The sequence below is a fragment of the Dreissena polymorpha genome, chromosome 10 (genome assembly GCF_020536995.1).
Source record: "Dreissena polymorpha isolate Duluth1 chromosome 10, UMN_Dpol_1.0, whole genome shotgun sequence".
NCBI lineage: Eukaryota > Metazoa > Mollusca > Bivalvia > Myida > Dreissenidae > Dreissena > Dreissena polymorpha.
In genome coordinates this window covers 44,038,925-44,051,068 of record NC_068364.1, presented here as the reverse complement: position 1 = coordinate 44,051,068, position 12,144 = coordinate 44,038,925, and the positions used below count along the sequence as shown (strand labels likewise).

At 39.6% G+C, this 12,144-nt stretch overlaps 1 protein-coding gene across 3 annotated transcripts in view; it reads right to left on the bottom strand.

The window, feature by feature from the left end:
- Positions 1 to 12,144, bottom strand: part of LOC127848898 (tyrosine-protein phosphatase non-receptor type 23-like) — an 81,274-nt gene that overhangs the window by 41,564 nt on the left and 27,566 nt on the right. For all 3 annotated transcript variants that reach the window (XM_052381568.1, XM_052381569.1, XM_052381570.1), the window contains exons 13-15: positions 5,575 to 5,666; positions 4,385 to 4,589; positions 1,514 to 1,674 (exon numbers count right to left, since the gene is read on the bottom strand). In XM_052381568.1, coding sequence (XP_052237528.1) covers positions 1,514 to 1,674; positions 4,385 to 4,589; positions 5,575 to 5,666 — 458 coding nt within the window. The remainder of the gene's footprint in view (positions 1 to 1,513; positions 1,675 to 4,384; positions 4,590 to 5,574; positions 5,667 to 12,144) is intronic.

Sequence of the window (12,144 nt, the reverse complement as noted above, 5' to 3'; positions counted from 1 at the left end):
AATATATATTCAAGAAAGTGTGTCAAATGCAGATAGTGATGAAACCTCCCCCCATCTGGTTGTATGAAGCAAGTTGTCACAGTCAAAAATTGAAAACTGGCAATTGCTAGTTATGAAACCACAATGTATTCTACATGCATAACACCAAACATTTAAGTGTTTGGGTCTTGTGGTTTCACAGAAAAATATTTTTTTAGTTATTTTATTATTTAAATCTATATCAATTCTTTGACTGCCTGGAATAAGCCAATTTTGATCCAAGGGTCATGATTTTAAGACACTAAAAAGAGGGTCATATTGCAGTCGTTTCAAAGATGTATATATTTTTTGAATTTGATCTTTATTAAGAATAATAATGTTTCAGAAATTAAAAGTTAAAAACCCTAGCAAGTTTGAAAGATGAACGTTGAATGATGAAAAGTGTAGACCTTCTCCACAGAGATTTCTGTCTACAGACGGACATATTTCATAAAAATAATAGATGGTTGTGCTTAGCATTAACACTTCAATGATACATGTGTCAGTTTTTTCATTTAACCATTTACCACTTAGATACGTATTTTACCACTTAGATACTTTTTTCACCACTTAGATACTTATTTTACCACTTAGATACATATTTTTACACATTTGTACTATTCTGTAGTCCCCCAGAAATAATTTTTTTGTTAAAGGCCTTTCTGACTAGATCCAAGTTTTAAAAGTTTCAGTTCCAACCCTGAGATAATGACGAGCAGCAAACAGCATAAAACCTTAACAGACTGCGAGTCACTCTCAGGCTGTTCTGGTCTTATGCTGTTTTCACATAGCCATTTTTACTTTGCTTCTCAGTGGGAAAGGGTTTATTTGATGTAAGATATTTCATACAACGCCCCTTAGGAAGGCACCATGGGGGAATACACTGCAAAAATATGATAACGAGGCTTTAATTTCACAAGAGATCTATTCCAATGTCAGTCTATGTTTCATTAAGGGCTTGTAAATACTAACACAAGGATCTTCTATACATATAAGCAGGCTAGTTACAGTAGGGTTATAAATTAAAAACAGATCAATAAATAACTTATATAGGACGAGAGGCCACAATCCAAATTCATTCTCGTTCATTTAGTTAAGCAATTATCAGCAAATTGCACTTGCATGTTCCCGACAACATAGCAAATTCATCATAAAAGGTAGCAAAAACGTAGTGGACAAGGAGTCTGCCTAGCGACTTAGAGGTCCTTGGTTTTATCCTTATTTTGGGAGTGTTCTTAAGTTCTTCCCCATAGACACCAAGTTCTACCCAAGAAATGGACACAAGAGTATTTAAAAAGCCTTAAGCTTTTGACTGAATCTAGCTAAAATAAAAAAAATAAACTTAAAAAATTGTCGTATATTATTGTGATAACACAATACAAATGGTAGATTAAGTATATGAATGTGCATGTTTTTGTTAATTGTGTGTATATACATGTATTATGAAATGAATAAAAGCATTTAGACAGGAAAATAAAATATAAAATGGTCGTACCTCTTTGTTGAAACTTTCCTTTTTACACAGCACAGCTGTAATGTCGTCCTCAAGTATTGACTTCCTTAGCTGCTCCTCCAGGGTCTGTCGTTGAGTCCTCATCTCCTCAATCTTGGACAGGAGAGAGTTCAGCTGCTTGATAACATCAGAGCTCTCTGGGTCTGTGCAAAGAAACAAAAAACAAGGAGTGAGTTCAGCTGCTTGATAACATCAGAGCTCTCTGGGTCTGTGCAAATAAACACATAACAAGGAGTGAGTTCAGCTGCTTGATAACATCAGAGCTCTCTGGGTCTGTGCAAATAAACGCATAACAAGGAGTGAGTTCAGCTGCTTGATAACATCAGAGCTCTCTGGGTCTGTGCAAATAAACACATAACAAGGAGTGAGTTCAGCTGCTTGATAACATCAGAGCTCTCTGGGTCTGTTCAAAGAAACACATAACAAGGAGAGAGTTCAGCTGCTTGATAACATCAGAGCTCTTTGGGTCTGTGCAAAGAAACACATAACAAGGAGTGAGTTCAGCTGCTTGATAACATCAGAGCTCTCTGGGTCTGTGCAAAGAAACACATAACAAGGAGAGAGTTCAGCTGCTTGATAACGTCAGAGCTCTCTGGGTCTGTGCAAAGAAACACATAACAAGGAGAGAGTTCAGCTGCTTGATAACATCAGAGCTCTCTGGGTCTGTGCAAAGAAACACATAACAAGGAGTGAGTTCAGCTGCTTGATAATGTCAGAGCTCTTTGGGTCTGTGCAAAGAAACACATAACAAGGAGAGAGTTCAGCTGCTTGATAACGTCAGAGCTCTCTGGGTCTGTGCAAAGAAACACATAACAAGGAGAGAGTTCAGCTGCTTGATAACATCAGAGCTCTCTGGGTCTGTGCAAAGAAACACATAACAAGGAGAGAGTTCAGCTGCTTGATAACATCAGAGCTCTCTGGGTCTGTGCAAATAAACACATAACAAGGAGTGAGTTCAGCTGCTTGATAACATCAGAGCTCTCTGGGTCTGTGCAAAGAAACACATAAGAAGGAGAGAGTTCAACTGCTTGATAACATCAGAGCTCTCTGGGTCTGTTCAAAGAAACACATAACAAGGAGTGAGTTCAGCTGCTTGATAACATCAGAGCTCTCTCTGTCTATGCAAATAAACACATAAGAAGGAGAGAGTTCAGCTGCTTGATAACGTCAGAGCTCTCTGGGTCTGTGGCAATAAACACATAACAAGGAGAGAGTTCAGCTGCTTGATAACATCAGAGCTCTCTGGGTCTGTGCAAAGAAACACATAACAAGGAGAGAGTTCAGCTGCTTGATAATGTCAGAGCTCTCTGGGTCTGTGCAAAGAAACACATAACAAGGAGAGAGTTCAGCTGCTTGATAACATCAGAGCTCTCTGGGTCTGTGCAAAGAAACACATAACAAGACGTGTAGAATTGACAAGTTGGGACACAAAAAATTCCTTAGCAAAGGCTCAACTTTAAAAATCCCTATCAAAGAATCATCCTATCAAATCCCTATTTAAGAATAACCTATCAAATCCCTATTACAGAATCATCCTGTCAAATCCCTATTAAAAAATGATCATATCAAAACCCTATCAAAGAATCATCGTATCAAATCCCTATTAAAGAATGATCATATCAAATCCCTATCAAAGAATCATCCTATCAAATCCCTATTTAAGAATAACCTATCAAATCCCTATTACAGAATCATCGTATCAAATCCCTATTAAAGAATCATCATATCAAATCCCTATCAAAGAATCAGCGTATCAAATCCCTATTAAAGAATCATCATATCAAATCCCTATTAAAGAATCATACTATCAAATCCCTATTAAAGAATCATCGTATCAAATCCCTATCAAAGAATAATCCTATCAAATCCCTATTTAAGAATAACCTATCAAATCCCTATTACAGAATCATCCTGTCAAATCCCAATCAAAGAATCATCGTATCAAATCCCTATTAAAAAATGATCATATCAAATCCCAATCAAAGAATCATCGTATCAAATCCCTATCAAAGAATCATCGTATCAAATCCCTATTAAAGAATCATCATACATGTATCAAATCCCTATTAAAGAATCATACTATCAAATCCCTATGAAAGAATCATCGTATCAAATCCCTATCAAAGAATCATCGTATCAAATCCCGATTAAAAAATCATACTATCAAATCCCTATTAAAGAATTATACTATCAAATCCCTATTAAAGAATGATCGTATCAAATCTCTATTTTACAATCATACTATCAAATCCCTATTACAGAATCATCGTATCAAATCCCTATTAAAGAATCATCATATCAAATCCCTATCAAAGAATCAGCGTATCAAATCCCTATTAAAGAATCATCATATCAAATCCCTATTAAAGAATCATACTATCAAATCCCTATTCAAGAATCATCGTATCAAATCCCTATCAAAGAATCATCCAAATCTCAATCAAAGAATCATCCTATTAAATCCCTATCAAAGCATCATGTTAACAATGCCCTACCAAATAATGATGTTTACAATGCTAAAAATGCCAAGCCAAAGAATGATGATAATAGTTCCCTTCTAAAGGACAATGCTGAAAATACCGAACTGGAGAATTATGCTTACCATGCCCTGCTAGAGATTCATGCAAACTTCACCCACCTAAATAAGCACGCAAACAATGCCATACAATTCTAAGAATTACTTGAAGAACAATTAATAAATCACTCTTACAATCACTGCCATAGAATTACTGCCACAAAGCCATACAGAAGAATTATGCTTAACATTTCCTAACCAAGAACCACTCTTACAATGCCCTACAGCAATATTATCATCAGGGAGAAAACAGCAGCGATATCACAACAAAGACATACCTCGCTCCTTATCAATTGAGGGCAGTAGTTTCTGGAGGTCCTCCAGGGGACTGGAGAGCAGCTTCAGGTTGTTGATGTGTGTGTTCATGGCCGCGTGCAGGGTCCGATTGGATTGGCTACCCTTTCTATGGCCCTCCTCCAGCCTGCCACACTCCTGGGCAATCTCTGATAGGGCAGCATTGGGGGACCGCTTCCCAAACACCTCCTGTGAGAATTGTACGTAAGCAGTGTATGTGCACGTCAAATGACAGTAACATACATTTGAACCTTGCTTCTCGAATAAAGTTTCCATGTCTGGGGCGGTACTTTCTGCCTTTTTTTGAATAATTTGTTTTAAGAAAGTTTTATCGAAACAAAAATCAAGTCTAGTCGGAGAGTGTCATCCCTGATTAGCCTGTACGGACTGCACACAAATGCATTAAGCCCCATTTTCCCACAGAAAGGCTTGTTTAGATATTAAACTGTTGCCTTTTTCCAGACGACCACACTCATGTGTGAGCTCAGATAATGCTAGCCAAACAATTCCTGGGAAAATTGAACAAGAGCAGTATATGTGCATGTTATTTAAGAACAATACATTTGAGCCACTCTCTGGGAAAACTGGGTTTAATGCATGTGCATAATCGCTCCAGATGAGCCTGTGCTGTCTTCACATCAAAATGTTCAAAAATCAGAACAGCCTGCAAATAACTCGCAGTCTGTTGAGGTTTTATGCTGTTTTCTCCTCATTAGTATCTAAGGGTTGGAAATGAAGCCTTTAAAACTTGAATCTAGTAAGATAGGTCTTTAATTAAATTTATCTTTCTAATGAACTACATAAGCGTCAAAATACATATCTACGTAGGAAAGGGTTAAGAATTTTCACGATACTATGCCCTAGTAAAAATAATATAAAGAAGCAAATTCGTTTAATTGATATCCACCGCCAATATGCTTCTGGACACAAAAGTATTATATCTGACACTCAAAGCATATTTTCAAGATACAAAGAGCAATAACTCTGTTATTAACATATGGTGTACAATGCCATTTGGTGTGCATCTTCCTCTTGTCCATATACATACTCATACCAAGTTTCAATGAAATCTGCCAAAGCACTTCCAAGATATGGCTCCGAACAGGCAACGCCAAAACAATATCCCTCCGCCTATGGCCGGGATAAAAATAAATCTGCACTAAAACCCACACACCTGATATTCCAGCTCCAGCCTGCTCTCCTCCTGTAGTTTCTCCTGAATCTCCTGAATACCCAGCTCCACGTCCGTGGACACATTGGACACAGCTGTAGTATACAGGGAGGCATGTTAGTCAGATATCACATTGGACACAGCTGTAGTATACAGGGAGGCATGTTAGTCAGATATCACATTGGACACAGCTGTAGTATACAGCGAGCATTATAGTGAGATATCACATTGGACACAGCTGTAGTATACATGGAGGCATGTTAGTAAGATATCAGATTGGACACAGCTGTAGTATACAGAGAGGCATGTTAGTGAGATATCAAATTGGACACAGCTGTAGTATACAGGGAGGCATGTTTGTGAGATATCACATTGGACACAGCTGTAGTATACAGGGAGGCATGTTAGTGAGATATCACATTGGACACAGCTGTAGTATACAGGGAGGCATGTTAGTGAGATATCACATTGGACACAGCTGTAGTATACAGGGAGGCATGTTAGTGAGATATCACATTGGGCACAGCTGTAGTATACAGAGAGGCATGTTAGTGAGATATCACATTGGACACAGCTGTAGTACACAGACAGGCATGTTAGTGAGATATCACATTGGACACAGCTGTAGTATACAGAGAGGCATGTTAGTGAGATATCACATTGGACACAGCTGTAGTATACAGAGAGGCATGTTAGTGAGATATCACATTGGACACAGCTGTAGTATACAGGGAGGCATAAGAGTGAGATATCAGATTGGACACAGCTGTAGTATACAGGGAGGCATGTTAGTCAGATATCAAATTGGACACAGCTGTAGTATACAGGGAGGCATGTTTGTGAGATATCACATTGGACACAGCTGTAGTATACAGGGAGGCATGTTAGTGAGATATCAAATTGGACACAGCTGTAGTATACAGGGAGGCATGTTAGTGAGATATCACATTGGACACAGCTGAAGCATACAGGGAGGCATGTTTGTGAGATATCACATTGGACACAGCTGTAGTATACAGGGAGGCATGTTAGTGAGATATCACATTGGGCACAGCTGTAGTATACAGGGAGGCATGTTAGTGAGATATCACATTGGACACAGCTGTAGTATACAGGGAGGCATGTTAGTGAGATATCACATTGGGCACAGCTGTAGTATACATGGAGGCATGTTTGTGAGATATCACATTGGACACAGCTGTAGTATACAGGGAGGAATAAGAGTGAGATATCAGATTGGACACAGCTGTAGTATACAGGGAGGCATAATAGTGAGATATCACATTAGACACAGCTGCAGTATACAGAGAGGCATGTTAGTGAGATATCACATTGGACACAGCTGTAGCATACAAGGAGGCATGTTAGTCAGATATCACATTGGACAGAGCTGTTGAATACAGAGAGGCATGTTTGTGAGATATCACATTGGACAGAGCTGTAGTATACAGGGAGGCATGTTAGTGAGATATCACATTGGACACAGCAGTAGTATACAGAGAGGCATGTTAGTGAGATATCACATTGGACACAGCTGTAGTATACAGAGAGGCATGCTAGTGAGATATCACATTGGACACAGCTGTAGTATACAGAGAGGCATGTTAGTGAGAAATAACATTGGACACAGCTGTAGTATACAGGGAGGCATGTAAGTGAGATATCACATTGGACACAGCTGTAGTATACAGAGAGGCATGTTAGTGAGATATCACATTGGACACAGCTGTAGTATACAGAGAGGCATGTTAGTGAGATATCACATTGGACACAGCTGTAGTATACAGGGAGGCATAATAGTGAGATATCACATTGGACACAGCTGTAGTATACAGAGAGGCATGCTAGTGAGATATCACATTGGACACAGCTGTAGTATACAGAGAGGCATGTTAGTGAGATATCACATTGGACACAGCTGTAGTATACAGGGAGGCATGTAAGTGAGATATCACATTGGACACAGCTGTAGTATACAGAGAGGCATGTTAGTGAGATATCACATTGGACACAGCTGTAGTATACAGAGAGGCATGTTAGTGAGATATCACATTGGACACAGCTGTAGTATACAGAGAGGCATGTTAGTGAGATATCACATTGGACACAGCTGAAGTACACAGACAGGCATGTTAGTGAGATATCACATTGGGCACAGCTGAAGTATACAGGGAAGCATGCTAGTGAGATATCACATTGGACACAGCTGTAGTATACAGAGAGGCATGTTGGTGAGATATCACATTGGACACAGCTGTAGTATACAGGGAGGCATGTCATTGAGATAACGCAGTTGACACAGCTGTAGCATACAGGGAGGCATGTTTGTGAGATATCACATTGGACACAGCTGTAGTATACAGGGAGGCATAATAGTGTGATATCAAATTGGACACAGCTGTATTATACAGGGAGGCATGTTTGTGAGATATCACATTGGACACAGCTGTAGTATACAGGGAGGCATGTTTGTGATATATCAAATTGGACACAGCTGTAGTATACAGAGAGGCATGTTAGTGAGATATCACATTGGACACAGCTGAAGAATACAGGGAGGCATGTTTGTGAGATATCACATTGGACACAGCTGTAGTATACAGGGAGGCATAAAAGTGAGATATCACATTGGACACAGCTGTAGTATACAGGCAGGCATGTTAGTGAGATATCACATTGGACACAGTTGTAGTATACAGAGAGGCATAATAGTGAGATATCACATTGAACACTGCTGGAGTATACATGGAGGCATATTAGTGAGATATCACATTGGACAGAAATGTAGTATACATGGAGGCATATTAGTGAGATATCACATTGGACACAGCAGTAGTAAACATGGAAGCATGTTAGTGAGATATCACATTGGACACAGCAGTAGTATACATGGAGGCATGTTAGTGAGATATCACATTGGACACAGCTGTAGTATACAGGGAGGCATGTTAGTGAGATATCACATTGGACACAGCTGTAGTATACATGGAGACATGTTAGTTAGATATCACATTGGACACAGCTGTAGTATACAGGCAGGCATTTAAGTGAGATATCACATTGGACACAGCTGTAGTATACAGAGAGGCATAATAGTGAGATATCACATTGGACACTGCTGTAGTATACAGGGAGGCATGTAAGTGAGATATCACATTCGACACAGCTGTAGTATACATGTAGCCATATTAGTGAGATATCACATTGGACAGTGCTGTAGAATACATGGAGGCATATTAGTGAGATATCACATTGGACACAGCAGTAGTATACATGGAGGCATGTTAGTGAGATATCACATTGGACACAGCAGTAGTATACATGGAGCATGTTAGTGAGATATCACATTGGACACAGCTGTAGTATACAGCGAGGCATAAAAGTTAGATATCACATTGGACACAGCTGTAGTACACAGCGAGGCATGTTAGTGAGATATCACATTGGACACAGCAATATATAGGAATGTAAGTGAGATATCACATTGGACACAGCTGTAGTATACATGAAGGCATGTTTGTGAAATATCACATTGGACACAGCTGTAGTAAACAGGGAGGCATGTTAGTGAGATAACACATTGGACACAGCTGAAGTATACAGAGAGGCATGTACGTGAGATATCACATTGGAAACAGCAGTAGTATACATGGAGGCATGTTAGTGAGATATCACGTTGGATACAGCTGTAGTATACAGGGAGGCATGTTTGTGAGATAACACATTGGACACAGCAGTATTATACATGGTGGCATATTAGTGAGATATCACATTGGACACAGTTGTAGTTTACAGCGAGGCATAATAGTTAGATATCACATTGGACACAGCTGTAGTATACAGAAAGGCATAATAATGAGACATCACATTGGACACAGCTGTAGTATACACAGAGGCATGTAAGTGAGATATATCATTGGACACAGCAGTAGTATACACAGAGGCATGTTAGTGAGATATCACATTGGACACGGCTGTAGTATACATTGAGGCATGTTAGTGTGATATCACATTGGACACAGCTGTAGTATACATTGAGGCATGTTAGTGTGATATCACATTGGACACAGCTGTAGTATACATTGAGGCATGTTAGTGAGATATCACATTGGACACAGTTGTAGTATACAGGAAGGCATAATAATGAGACATTACATTGGACACAGCTGTAGTATACACAGAGGCATGTCAGTGAGATATCACATTGGACACAGCTGTAGTATACAGGGAGGTATGTTTGTGAGATATCACATTGGGCACAGCTGTAGTATACAGAGAGGCATGTTAGTGAGATATCACATTGAACACAGCAGTAGTATACACAGAGGCATGTAAGTGAGATATCACATTGGGCACAGCAGTAGTATACATGGAGGCATGTTAGTGAGATATCACATTGGACACAGCTGTAGTATACATTGAGGCATGTTAGTGAGATATCACATTGGACACAGCTGTAGTATACATGGAGACATGTAAGTGAGATATCACATTGGACACAGCTGTAGTATACAGGGAGGCATGTTAGTGAGATATCACATTGGACACAGCTGTAGCATACAGGGAGGCATGTTAGTGAGATATCACATTGGACACAGCTGTAGTATACATTGAGGCATGTTAGTGAGATATCACATTGGACACAGCTGTAGTATACAGGGAGGCATGTTAGTGAGATATCACATTGGACACAGCTGTAGTATACAGGGAGGCATGTTAGTGAGATATCACATTGGACACAGCTGTAGTATACATGGAGGCATACTAGTGAGATATCACATTGGATAAGCTGTAGCATACAGCGAGGAATCATAGTGAGATATCACATTGGACAGTGTTGTAGTATACAGGGAGGCATGTTTGTGAGATATCACATTGGACACAACTGTAGTATACCGGGAGGCATAATAGTGAGATATCAGATTGGACACAGCTGTAGTAAACATGGAGGCATACTAGTGAGATATCACATTGGACACAGTTGTAGTATACAGAGAAGATATCACATTGGACACAGTTGTAGTATACAGAGAGGCATAATAGTGAGATATCACATTGAACACTGCTGGAGTATACATGGAGGCATATTAGTGAGATATCACATTGGACACAGCTGTAGTATACAGGGGGGCATGTATGTGATATATCAAATTGGACACAGCTGTAGTATACAGGGAGGCATGTTAGTGAGATATCACACTGGACACAGCTGACGTATACAGGGAGGCATGTTTGTGAGATATCACATTGGACACAGCTGTAGTATACAGGGAGGCATAATAGTGAGATATCACATTTGACACAGCTGTAGTATACAGACAGGCATGTTAGTGAGATATCACATGGACTAAGCTGTAGTATACAGAAAGGCATAATAGTTAGATATCACATTGGACACAGCTGTAGTATACAGAGATGCATGTTAGTGAGACATCACATTGGACACAGCTGTAGTATACATGGAGGCATGTAAGTGAGATACACATTGGACAGAGCTGTAGTATACAGGGAGGCATGTTAGTGAGATATCACACTGGACACAGCTGTAGTACACAGGGAAGCATGTTTGTGAGATATCACATTGGACACAGCTGTAGTATACAGGAAGGCATAATAGTGAGACATCACATTGGACACAGCTGTAGTATACATGGAGGCATGTTAGTGAGATATCACATTGGACACAGCTGTAGTATACATGGAGGCATGTTAGTGAGATATCACACTGGACACAGCTGTAGTTTACAGGGAGGCATGTTAGTGTGATATCACATTGGACACAGCTGTAGCTTACCTGGAGGCATGTTATTGAGATATCACATTGGACACAGCTGTAGTATACAGGCAGGCATGTTAGTAAGATATCACATTGGACACAGCTGTAACATACCTGGAGGCATGTTATTGAGATATCACATTGGACACAGCTGTAGTATACAGGGAGGTATGTTTGTGAGATATCACATTGGACACAGCTGTAGTATACATGAAGGCATAATAGTGAGATATCACATTAGACACAGCTGTAGTATACATTTAGGCATGTTAGTGAGATATCACATTGGGCACAGCTGTAGTATTCAGAGAGGCATGTTAGTGAGATATCACATTGGACACAGCTGTAGTATACATTTAGGCATGTTAGTGAGATATCACATTGGGCACAGCTGTAGTATACAGAGAGGCATGTTAGTGAGATATCACATTGGACACAGCTGTAGTATACAGGGAGGCATGTTTGTGATATATTACATTGGGCACAGCTGTAGTATACAGGGAGGCATGTTAGTGAGATATCACATTGGACACAGCTGACGTATACAGGGAGGCATGTTTGTGAGATATCACATTGGACACAGCTGTAGTATACAGGGAGGCATAATAGTGAGATATCACATTTGACACAGCTGTAGTATACAGACAGGTATGTTAGTGAGATATCACATGGACTCAGCTGTAGTATACAGAAAGGCATAATAGTTAGATATCACATTGGACACAGCTGTAGTATATAGAGATGCATGTTAGTGAGATATCACATTGGACACAGCTGTAGTATACATGGAAGCATGT